Source organism: Hibiscus syriacus, unplaced genomic scaffold (assembly GCF_006381635.1).
Source record: "Hibiscus syriacus cultivar Baekdansim isolate YM2019G1 unplaced genomic scaffold, ASM638163v2 tig00111013_pilon, whole genome shotgun sequence".
Classification (NCBI taxonomy): Eukaryota; Viridiplantae; Streptophyta; class Magnoliopsida; order Malvales; family Malvaceae; genus Hibiscus; species Hibiscus syriacus.
This window is the reverse complement of record NW_024062953.1, coordinates 2004468-2018048: the sequence shown is the minus strand read 5'-3', so window position 1 is coordinate 2018048 and position 13581 is coordinate 2004468. Positions and strand designations below refer to the sequence as shown.

General features: G+C 29.1%; 1 protein-coding gene across 1 annotated transcript; it reads left to right on the top strand.

Annotated features, from left to right (window-relative positions):
- Positions 1-8325: 8325 nt before the first annotated feature.
- Positions 8326-10633, top strand: LOC120149901 (class V chitinase CHIT5b-like). The gene is made up of 2 exons (XM_039162606.1): positions 8326-9483; positions 10502-10633. Exons 1-2 carry the CDS (start codon positions 8358-8360, stop codon positions 10528-10530), a joined length of 1155 nt encoding a protein of 384 aa, XP_039018537.1. The 5' UTR covers positions 8326-8357; the 3' UTR covers positions 10531-10633.
- The last annotated feature ends 2948 nt before the right edge of the window (positions 10634-13581 follow it).

Genomic DNA, 13581 nt, shown 5'->3' with positions numbered 1-13581 from the left:
GTGGGGACGACGATGGAAAATCCCGAAAATTCAAAGGTGAAAAAAGGGATTAAAAATGAAAGGGAGAATGGATCCGATCTAAACGGGTGAGCGCTGCAATTGTGTTCCTGGTAAAGAACAGAGGCCTAGAAAATATTGCCACCTTTTTTATTTATTGTTTTCAATGAACCGAGAACCAATGGCTGTCTTCGTCACCATCTACCTGGCTTATATTTTTCCTCTCCCCTGTGATTGACACCACCTTATTTTGTGTTTCGAAAATGTCCAAATTACCCTTTCTCGCGCAAACTAATTATTTGTTTTTAGGATTGATTTTTCCGTAATTTTCTTAAAATATTCATGAATGATGTTAATATTTATAATTGTTTTTTAATACTGTATTAAGTTTAAAATTTATGTTTGATATTTTAAAATCAATCAGTTTTAGTCATGAGGATTTTGAATCTTATATTTATTAAGATATGTTTTTAAGGGTTTTAAATATAAAATTTTGAAAGTATATAATTATTAAATAATCGAAGATAAAACTTATATATGTATGACGCATTTATTATTTAATTAATTTGTACTTGTCAAATGGACACGTACCGTATGAGTTTTTTTAACAAAATTATATTTTTTTATTAATTTTATTAATTATTTATTTTTTTATCCTAAATGGTAGGAGCATTAAAATTTTTACTCAAAATCTTTGTCACATCAATAATGACATATTTTTAAAAGCACAATCAGTTTAGGTGTCATTTACATAAATAAATATTAAATAGATATTATTCTAACAATATGTTTTTTTGTTTTTTAATATTGTTAAAAAAATATGAAATTTATAAATTAAATTATATAAAAAATTAAAGGTAATTTTGAACAAAATTATCTATTGTCTTTTCTAATCATATTTTACATTTCAAAAAATAATACATAAAATAAATATTTTATTTATTTAAATTTATTTTTAACAATAATATTAAATAATTAAATTTCAAATTATATAACTCAGAAACACTTTTTAAAAATAAAATAAAATACCCTAGTTCTCAAATAAAAATAGGATACACAATTTCTTTCTTTACCCAAATATATCATATGCATTTTTTTTATTTTGCTTGAATCCAAATAAATTTTATGTCTTCAATTCAAATTTTATGTAACTTTTCATATCATATATTATTTGAATATGATTTAATTAATATTGTGATAAATTATAGTGATAATTTTAAAAATATATTAAAAACCCTAATTAGTATATAATTAAAAACATTAATATAATGTATTCAATAATGTACATTTTTTAAGAAAATATAATTAATAAAGTAAATTTTGTTAAATAAAATTATTAACTAAAAAACAAATCCAAGCTCAAAATGAAGGGTACTTTTGTCTTTTAATTCTCTAGGTTGAATGTTATCTTTATCCAAAACAATGGGTCGTTCCTAAAATCTAGTGCATATGTAATATAACTTTTATACAGAGAAAGGATTTCATTAAACCAATAATGCTGGATTAAAGTTGTTTTACCTAATTTTTTAATTATTTTCTAAAATTAATATCTAGCATAAGAGATTAGAAGGATTTTTTTTCATTGTCAAATGATTGGGAATTTTTAGAAATTATATATTAATTTATAATCACCTTATATTAAAATAATAATTTTACTTTTATATTAATAATAAATAAAATAATAATAATCAATAAATTAGTTTTTTAAATAAAAAATTGTAGAAATAGACGGTTGAGATTTGGTCAAAGACTTTGGTTATGGAAGGGTGATAAGAGAAGAAATCAGAAGAAATTGTCAGAATCAGACATTCCCTTGTTTGCTTTGTTCACTGACATGGCTTCTGGTTTCAGCCCATGTTTTTGTAACATCTGTCTTTCTGCCTGCCTGCAACTTTGACCCCTTTTTTCAACTTTTTATTTAAATTATTATTATTATTATTTAATTATATATATGTATATATATTTGTTTCTTTAATATAAGTTCGGCAAATTTAGTCAGGTTTTAGAAAAAATAATTTTCTTATATAAAATGTTAGAATAATTATTTTCTCATATATAATAAATGCTATAGTATTTCATGAATACATTTAGAAGACCCAACAATTTCAGACGTTATAGGGAAACTCATACTTTATCACACATGATAAATTCTTGAACCCTTTTAAAAATTAATTTCTAGACATACTTTGCCTTTTAAAGTAGTTTTTTAAAATTTATTTAAAGTGGTATTTTAAATTTTAACCTACATGACGTAAAAGTCGATAATAACTCCTAAAATTTTTAAAAAAATTCAAAAAAAATTAAAGACAGTTCAGACAAAAATGATATAAGTAAACATGACTTATTTACCTATGTTGAACGATGAAACAGTGACATAACAAATGATATTTTATAACTTGCAAATTAAGTCATTTATGACGTTGATTGTGTGTTTAATCATAATCTTGAGTAAGTACACGCCTGCACAAATAGCTCGACTTTTACCACTCTTAAACGTCGTGTATTATAATAATACATGGATTGATCTTTTAAGTATCAAAATATACCTTATAAAAGTAAAAGTACCACACTAGACATCTAGTTAAAGTATAGGTGCCATTTATATTACTCTCCAAGACATTAATGCTCGCAATACGTTATAGATTTCTTATATACTTGCTAATTTCATAAAATATTATTTATTTTAAATTTGGAATGGATTTGATTTCAGAGACTGTGAAGAGTTATGTTGCAATTCTGTAACGATTAATTGTATACTTGGTAATTTGGCTAGAGGTTATTTTTTGGAACCTAAATAATAGATGATTTACTATGTTTAAATGATTATTTTAATCATTAAATTTTTAATTTTATAAAATAATTATTGAATTTATCGATAAGTTATAATGGTCATTAAATTCTATCGAATCGTTATAAAATTATCATTAAATATTTTCAAACTATTACAAAATGATCATTAAGTTTGTCAAACTTTTACACTTATTAATTATTATAACATTACAATGATCATTTTGTAATAATTCGATAAATTTAATGACCATTTTATAATATTTTAAAATTTCAATGACTAAAAGGATCGTTTAAATATAATTCAACGGCCTCTTTTATATTTTATCCTATTATTTTTTGTTCTTAAAATGTATTATATGGTTTTTATTGACTCCAAAATGTTAATTAAAATTTCCAAGCAAAGTTAACCATCTTAATTTTAAAAGTTGAAACTACAGCCAACGCTGGTTACATTCATCGCCAAGAAGCAAATTGGGTACCTCCCCCGATAGGATGGGTAAAAATTAGTACTGATGCGCATGCAATAGAAGCAATGGAGAGGCAGCATGCGGGGACTGATTAGGAACAATAGAAGCCGGTGGAAGCTGGGGTTCAACAAGTACATTGGAGTCTACTCGGCGCTAGAGGCTGAACTTTGGAGAGCATTCGAAGGACTAAAGATTACTTGGGATATAGGAGCATTCGAAGGACTAAAGATTACTTGGGACTAAAGATCATCCTTGGGATATAGAAGTACAATGGTGTTTTTTATTTATTTATTTGTCGATTTTGAGTGATTTTGGTAAAAAAAATAATATTAGGAGAAGAAAGAGAAGTGAAATACGAATATATAGATACTGATATTGCTGCAAAGGATGATAAATGAATGAAAGGCGACGATTGATTGCCAATTACGGTTGAATAAGTCCACTGCCTAAAACTAAACACTTTTAAAGTGCATTGGCAAAATCAATACATCTTTAAAGTTTAGTACTTAAAACTTCGTTTTGGATATTAATAGTCGAGTCAAATCAATATTGTCTTGTTTATATCATCATATCATTTGAATTTAACAACCAAGTAATATAATTGTAGTTGAAATCAAAATTTAATATTATAACTGAAATAATTAAATATTCAATATCATAAAATAATGTATTGTCTAAAGCTAAGTAATATATGATATAATTCACCCAAATTATTAATACTAAAAGTCGAATATAAAATTTATTGCTTATTATATTTTTTTGACAGATTAGTGTTGGTTATGACTAATTATTATTGCACAATAAATATGTATGATACTTTGACCAATATTGTGGCTAATTTTCCACGGCTGATATTATTGACCGGCAACCAAGTTGGTCAATGCCACGTGTTATTTTAGTTATTACATGCAAAATATCCAATTAAGTGGAGGGTTAACACATTTAGCCACGTACACCTATTGCAACACTTGTCTTGATTTCCACAAGTTATCATAAACAAACCACTACCAAGTAATTTTACGAGTTTAATTAGTAAATCTTTTTAATCAATTATTTAAATATAATTATTTCTGATTCTGGACAGAGAATTGTAAAGAATTTAATATTGTATCAATGATGATTTTAATAGCGAGATAAAATCAGTAAAAAAACGCATCATAAATTAAGAATTATTTTTCTAGTCGTGTAGTTTAAATTTCTAAGAAAATATGTAATTATATCTAGTTTCTTAACTGTCAATATTTAAATAATTAAATAATCAAATTAATAAAATTAAAATATCGTAGTCACAATAAAAGAAGGTAATAGTTAAGTGATCACCCTTATAATTTATCATTTAATGTATTTTCTAAGGAATTGGAAAAGTATTACCCGACCATTTCTATATCAACGTGCCCTTTACTTGAAACGTTTACTTCGATTTTTATTTTCACCTCTCTCTTGGAATCCACAAATAGTGTTATAATGATATAAATAGTTGTTTTATTGCAGAAAATTCATGGAAGCAATCAAGAGGGTTCACTTAGGGGTGTACAAAATTATTCGATCCGGTTGACCCGACCCACCGATCCGGATTTAAAAAAATCGGGTAATTTTCTAAAAAAAATTACCCGGCCAGGTCGGGTACCTGGCCCGACATTTCCCGGGTCGGGCCCGGGTCACAAAATTTAGTTTTTCCGAGTACCCGGTTAGTTTTTATTTTTTTTATTTTTTTATATATAATTATATAAAATATAATGAATTATTTATATTATGGATTATTATATTTTGTATTTTGAACTTTTAAATTTTATGTTCGGATATTAGAGTATGTAATTCGAAGTTTCGAACATTTAAATTTGTGTATATATTTTTTTAAATTAATAATTTGAAAATAAAAAATTAAAAACCGGATATCGGGTACCCGATTACCGGGTACCCGCAAAATCCGGGTACCCGGTTACCGGGTACTCGTAACATCCGGGTCGGGACACGGGCCGAGAAATCGTTGACCCGAAAGTTCCGGGTACCCGGATTTGCACACCCCCTAGGTTCACCCACATGTTTCCACGTGGAAAAAAGATGTTGAAGATAACATTATAGAGTGGAAATCCCTCTACATTGTGTGTATAGTGAGTGCTAATTATATGAAGTTAAAATACCAAAAGTATTACTCATATTAACATAAAGTATATAGGATCAGTTACAAGTGTTGATTTATTGTTAAATAATAATCCTTAATCTCAAATAAAAGAAATAAAATGATAGTTTAGAAAAGAATGATTGATCCACAGGTACTTTAGAGCTATTGATATAAAAAGTTTTTTATTATAGTTTAAGCGAAATTAATAGTAAAAATGGGTGATTTGTTTGAAGGATTTGAAAGTAAATAAAGAATTTAATCTAAAGAAAATTAAAGAACAAAATTAAGATGAAAATTCAACTATGGTAAAAATAGTCTCAGGTTTCGCTTTGCCTCAATTCCAATTGATTACTGAATAAGGTTTTTACTTCGGATTAATGTCGGTTACAATTTACAGTACCCAACTCAATGTAACTTGTTTTTTTTTCTAGTAAACCGACAATCCAAAATCAATCTTTGAATTTCAGTCATTATTTGGACTAACTACGACTATAGTCGTTAGTGTCAACTCGGTTTTAAGATTTAGAAAATCCCGACTCAATCTATGTTGTCTCAATAAGACTAGAGCGAGATCTCAATTTTCCTTAATAGACTGTCGTTAAGTGTGTTTTCAGGAAGTCAAATTTATTACCAGTCGATTCTTTCTCTTAACTTTAAACAAAAACAACAATTAAACTAACAAACTCTTTTTAAAATGAAAGCGTTTTAATTTTTAAAAGAAGGCGAATTTTCGACCCTAATTTGACTTGTCGACAAGTCACCATAAACAAAATGCTACCAAGTAATTTTACGAGTTTAATTAGTAAATCTTTTTAATAAATTGTTTAAATATAATTATTTCTGACTTTGGATAGAAGAATTGTAAATAATTTAATATTGTATCAATGATGATTTTAGTAGTGAGATAAAATCAGTAAAAACCATTGTCGAAATGATTTTTGAAAGAGTCTCGTTTCAAATAATTTGATGACATGTTAAAAAACGTGAATCAATGAGTGGCTACTAATATTTAATTATAGTGTGATTGGATATTTAAAAAGTAGTTGTCATTTTAATAAAAATATTAATTTTAATTAAAATAATAAATTTGTTGTTTGCGTTACCAAAATTTCAGTTCGGGAGTCGGTTACGTGTGAGAAAGGATTAGCACTATACATCGCCCTAAATCAGTACCTAGCTAGTTGATTAATTAGTTGTTTTTGCAATGAAATTTACGAATTTGGGTTTAATTTAATTCATGATCCCATACAAATAATATTTTTTGAATTTTAGGACGAAACACAATAATATTTAATTATTTCCTATCGAGAAGAATCGACCTCTTATACCTTAAAGCAATCAATTCTTACTCCAATCGAAATGAAGAAATATTAAAATTTCATTCTAAAGTTCATTATTAATTCAAAATAACAACACAAAATAATTCTAAGAGATAAAATGATAATATCTAATTATTTTCAATCGAAAATAAATGTCCTCTCATGCCTTAAAATATTCATTTATTACTCCAACCGAAATAAAAAGATATCACTATTTTATCTTAAAAATCAATATTGATTCAAGAGGAAAACGGTAATTGTAGGTTTGGTATTTATGTACTGTTAATATAAATTCGTTCATTTAAGAATATGGTCTTTTTTTAAGAACGGACGTAGGAATTTGTGTTAGGGGATGCGGATATAAAAAATTATATTAAAAATTTAGAGGATATAAGATTATAAAATCTTAGGGGATATAATTCATATAAAATATAAAGAAAATGTCTAATATTTATTCATAGATTCTTTATTTTCTTCGTTTCCCAATTCAAATATTTATGAGGATTTTTATTTTTAAGTGTAGAAAAGATTGAAAATAGATGAATAAGTCTAAACTTGAGCAGGCATGAGAGCTGTAGAAGTACAAATTATGCTTGATGGAAATGCTATTGAAAAATCAAAGGCTAACAAGTAAGCATCCAAGTGAAAATTGTGGACGAGTGCGTCCATAAATCAAAAGATATTTTTTGTATTTATGTTTTAGATAAGAAGAGATTTGAACAAGGGACAAGTTGGTTGAAAGTGCAGTAAATAGGAGTCCCACTTGTGTTTTTCCCTGCCAACCACAAAACTCCATCATGCGCACACACAAGGACTGCCTTTTCTTTTTAATTTTCATTCCAATGGAAAATGGCTAAACCCTGATTCATTCTCCAACCAAAGTTTGGTCAACTTTTTTTAGGGTTGATGCTCACGCAACCCACCATTCTAAGCGAAAAGTCTGCAAAGCACATTGCAAATGTATAACACATCTAAAAATAAAACCTAGTTCTTTAAATATCATGAAAATGTCTAAAAACTTTCTTTTATATTTTTTAAAATATCCTAAAAAAAACTTTAACTTAGTTTTTTAAGCCCATTTGATTCTATGATGTAAAGCATCTTTTTATATATTTATTTAAAATTCCAATGATAGAAAGGTGGAGAATGAGAAGATGAGTAATATAACATGATTTCACGGTGATCAACGATGAGGTAGATCGAAGTCGTTTTATATCAGGTTTGAGTTGAAGTTTCACAAGTTTTAAAAAAATATTAGGAGAATCTAATCTTATAGAGTGATAGGGGACAATAAGATGAATTCATCGATATCTGGAGCGATCGAAATGTAATTTTAAGAATTTTAAAAGATGATAAAATGAAAAAAAAAATGAATTGACTTATATAACAACAGAACAAGATTGCATTATCATATTATTTCTGATTTAATCACGAGTGATATAAATAAAGAATAACAAAAATTTCTTAATATTTAATGATCAAAACAGGAATTATTGTTTTTTTCCCAAACCCTAAACAAGTGTTATTTTACGATTAATGAAATAATGTTTGATATATATACACATATAATAATCTGAAATCTCTATAAAATCAGGAAGGTTTTATACTATATAAATTAAATGAATTATAATTTATATACAGAGGAGAGTTTAGATAAAAATCATGACCCTTCCTCCTGCAATAATGGTAGGCTTTGTCACATATTTTCAGCTCCTTAACTTTCTCGTTGTATCCTTAACCATATCATCAGGAGTTGTAACGGCGTCGCCGCCGCCTGTAAAAGCAGCTTATTGGCCATCATGGTCGAAAAATTTGCCGCCATCAGCCATAGACACGACCTTGTTTACTCATATTCTCTATGCTTTTCTCATGCCAAGTAACACCTACAAATTCGAAATCCCAACCTCAACAACTCTACAGCTCTCGAATTTCACCACCACCCTCCGCCGCAAGAACCCGTCGCCGAAAACCCTTTACTCCATTGGCGGCGGAGGCACCGATTCTCATCTCTTCGCTCGCATGGCTTCGGACGCAAAGTCACGTCAAGCTTTCATAACTTCCTCCATAGAAACTGCCCGGAGATTCGGTTTTGACGGAATGGATTTGGATTGGGAGTTCCCTGAAAACCCGAAAGACATGCAGAACCTGGCCGTTTTGTTTTCTGAATGGCGACGAGCCATCGTCCACGAGGCGAAAACAACCCGCCGTGCTCCGCTACTCCTCACGGCGGCGGTTTACTTCTCTGTCGAATTCTTCCTCGACGAAACCTACAGAAAATTCCCGGTTTGGTCGATCAATCAAAACCTGGATTGGATCAACGTAATGTGTTACGATTATCATGGTAGCTGGGACAGTTCACAAACCGGAGCTCACGCAGCACTTTATGACCCGAACAGTAAAATAAGCACAAGCTATGGTCTCCGGTCATGGATCAAAGCAGGTCTGCTTAAGAGCAAGCTGGTCATGGGGTTGCCACTTTACGGGAAGACATGGGTGCTGAAGGATCCGAATTCTCACGAGATCGGGTCGGCTGCTGTTTCTGTCGGCCCGGGAGACGATGGGGTGTTAACGTATGTGGAGATTGAGGAGTTCAACGAGAAGAATGGTGGTAAAGTAGAACACGACATGGAAACTGTTTCCACATATTCTTATGCTGGTTCGGTCTGGGTCGGGTACGATGATGCTATATCGACGACGATGAAGATCGGCTTCGCTCAGGGACTTGGAATTCGTGGCTATTTCTTTTGGGCGCTCGGTTACGATAGCGACTGGAAAATCTCTAGACAAGGTACGTATTACCGACATCTTATCCTCATCTTTTAGGGGAATCAAAAAAAAATTATCCTCATCATTTTAGGATAAAGTACCCAAATGATCTTGACTTATTTTGTTGAGTTTTTTAACTATTAAAAATTATACAATAATCATTAATTATAAAATGTTATTTTATTGAACTCATTAAAAGTTATAAAATGATCCTCTAACAATTCATGAGTTGCAAAAATTTCATTTTTCTTTAAAAAATTAACGTCTTCACAGGTTAGACGGCACCGTCATTGCTTTTAAGTACTAATTCGTCAATATAATGTTTCAAACACTTGCTTAACGGCATAATAAATCGATATTTGATCCACAAAATACTACTAAAATGATTATAGGATTAGATTTTATCATATCTCAATCAACAAGTTAACTTCCATCTCAGACTACCGTTATTTTTTAATAGAAAATGACGAGTTTGAAATATATTAATAGTCAGGTGACTATTTTATAATTTGTAATAGTTGAAGGACTCAACAAAGTAGTATCTTATAATTGACGAATCATTTTATAATTTTTAATAGTTATATGACTCAACAAAGTAATATTATATAATTAGGGACTATTTGTGTATTTTATCCATCTTTTATTACAAAGATGGTAGGGCTGGTGATTTAAAAATCAAATTAATATTTTTAATTCGATTAATTTATATAGTTGAGTAAAAAAATAAAAAAGTATATTTTTAATTATTGTCTAAACATTAAAAAAGTTATATAAGTTTATGAAGGGTAGATAGAATTATAAAATTTCATAGGTTTAAAATTAACACTTTTATTTCAAAAGGACTTGAATCAAATAATCAATTCTGCGAGGTGCCGAAAATATTTATAAAAAAAATAGTTAGAAGAGTAAAAAGATTGAATAGAACTATTAAAGTTACTGGGGACTAAAAGTGAAATTCGTCCATTTAACCCCTGGCTTGGCCCTGCTCAATGAGACGATGACATGGTTAATTAACATTTCACCCGTGTTTTTTATTGCAGCTTCAAGGGCGTGGATTCTCGGTGACTGAGTGAAGAAGATTTCTTGTATGAGAAACTCTTCGTGCATCATCTTTTTATTTCTATCTTTGACCTCTAAATAATACAAACAATTGTAAAACAAACATATGGAGTAATAATAATAATAATAATAATAATAATAAAATTAAAAGGAAATAAAACAATTAAATAATTTATTATATTCTGATAAAATTATTGTTTTAAAGTATTTTAGTATTATTGGCGTAATCGCAAAATAAATACTATCTTTCAAAATTAATATTATTTTTAAATTATAATAAAACTATTTTTTAAAGATAAAATACTTTTTTATAAATTAATATTCAAAAAAATTAATATTCAAGATTAATAAATACTTTTTTAAAGATCAATATTAGAAGCAGAAGAGAAAGGAAGAAAAGAGAGCCAATTTTGTTGTGGTGTTAATAATTGAAACATATCACAATTCTTTTTGCTCCAAAATTTGAATCGTTTATTCTTTAAAATATACTAATAAAAAAATAAAATTAATAATATCTAAACAAAAACATAACGATGTGTGTTAAAGATAAATATTAACAAAAACACGAAATAATTAAATAGACAACAACAACACATATATAAACACAATCTTTAATTACTCAATAAGAATAAACTCAAAAGAATATATTTAAACATTTATAAAAAATCTTCTCCAGTTCATTAGTGCAAGCCTGATTTTTACGATTTGTTTTCGACAGTCTCACAAGAGATGGTTTGAAGCAGGGGAAGCGGAGAAGATGGGTTTGGGAAGAAAACATATGGAAACAATGGGTAAATTCATATTTTATCCCTAAACTATTTTGAATTTACAAAAAAATCCATGATTACTAATTTATTTAGCACGTGCCACTTCATCAAACTAACTTAAATTAACGTTTCAGTGACACATCTTAATTAAAATAAAATGGAAATGACTACGAATTATATATTTTGAATCCAATATACATTTATAAAATTAAAACAAAGGTGACCGACTCTGTAGTTTACTTAAATATTTTTTTACAAAACATTAGCACAATTTGGACCGAAATCCACAGATCACAAAACGCTCGACACTGAAAATCCTGGCGGTAGCGCTCTGCGTCCCCGGAACGCTCTCAACTTTCTAGCGCCGCATCCCCAACCTTGCAAACATGGTAAATTTCCATCCTCCATTTTCCTTGAACCATTTGAAGCACGAGTTTCTTCACTTCTTTTTTCCTGTGTGAAAAATGGTGGGTTATTATCACTGTTTATGTGCAAAGAATATCGGGCTTTGAAATGCAGCTCTCTGATATATATTGATTGATTCAATGGTTTATTGTGATATGACCGCCTTCACACAAGACCTTCAGGATCAAGAAGAAGCTAGCCAAGAAGATGAGGCAGAACAGGCCCATCCCTTACTGGATTCGTATGCGCACCGATAACACCATCAGGCCAATATAGTTTCTTTATTCTCTCAGATACGTTTTCAAATCTGTGATTTTCTGTTGCGTTTTTGTGGCATTTATTAATGGGTTTTCTTCAATTTTGATTTTGGCGTACAGGTACAATGCCAAGAGAAGGCACTGGCGCCGCACCAAGCTAGGGTTCTAAGCTCAAGAAGGTAATTTGGATTGATGAGTCCAAGTACTGTTAGTTGAGTTTTATTTATGTGAGATTTTGATGAAATTACTGGGAATATTTCATGTCATGATTTGGTTTAGCTGAGGTTTGATTTATATACTCTGCTTTTAGTTACTTGTATTAGAGTTATCTTCTTCATCTGTGTGATTTGTTGGTTTCTATGTTAAAATTACTAGGTCACATTTTTTATGATTTGAGCTAGTTTTTGAAGTGGGATGCATTGCATGATGCATTAAGATTGTTTAGTGCTATTAGAGACACTATGAATAGTTAATTAGGACACGTTGTATCAAGATTTTATGTTAGTGGTGTGAACTTTTAAGAAGTTATATTAAAATTTTAAAAATTTAGAGTGAAATTATAAAACTGTAAGGAGTGTAAAATTAGGTCATAAATAGAATGTACAAAAAAAAAATAGTATCTAAACTGAAAATTTGAAATGTTTAGGGATATCCTTGCTTTGATCGTCAAAGCGGACTGGGAGCAAAAGCACAATGAAATGTGCAACATTGAGGTTTTGTCTTAATGACAAGGGAAAAGTGTTGTAGGAATTGAGGTCTCCGAGTGAGTTTGATTCATTTATTAAAATGAATCATAGTTAATTAAGAATGAGATAAAATTACCAAAAATCTCATGAGTAATGCAAGTTTATCTAATTAAACATCTAGTGTTATTTTGGTTAACAACATCTGATATTAAAAATAACTTGATTAACGTTTGGAAATTTAAAATTAAGAACTTGGATTTGTAACATTGATGATAATTTCTTTAAATTTTGGAGTTGTATATAGTGATGTTTTGAAACTCTTAGTTTAATTTCGGATATGATAAATTCGAATATTTATATATTTTTTCAACTATATATTATATTGAATCTGAAATACATGTGTATTTCATTCATATTAATTCACATAGTAAATGAAATCTAAGTTCTCAAAGGAAACTTGATAGAATTCGTTGTTTAGTTATTCTTAAAGTTTAACTACGAAAATAGAAGAAACAATAATATACGGAACGGCATAATGGAGAGGAACAAGTGTAAAAACGGAGCTGTTATGTCATCGGATTCGGAGGGTGTTTGTCGGCCCGCTGGCATATGCCATCGGAGCCGTTGTGTCGATTATGTAAAAACGGAAAAGAAAATACGGGCCATGTGCTCCATGGTTGAAACAATGGTATGGAATCGTCAAACCGGAGGAAAAAATGCATGAATTTAATTCAAACCATGTTAAAAGATGGCTTATTTAAATAAAATGATCTCAATGGTTAAAGAATTATTATTATTTATTGAAGTCTCAAGTTAGAGTACCATGTACGTCAAGAGTATAAGCGTTCAATGACAAATGGTTGAGAATTTTTGAACATATGATATCCTATATTCACCTTGGATTAATAAGAAAAAATATTTATTCTTAACTCGAGAAGAAGACCAA

What these genes read in the sequence shown, in the direction of transcription:
- LOC120149901 (XM_039162606.1), top strand. Translation starts at nt 8,358, where the DNA reads ATGACCCTTCCTCCTGCAATAATGGTAGGCTTTGTCACATATTTTCAG. An exon ending in CTGGAAAATCTCTAGACAAG is followed by an intron (nt 9,484 to 10,501) that starts GTACGTATTACC and finishes TTTTTATTGCAG; the next exon opens with CTTCAAGGGCGTGGATTCTC.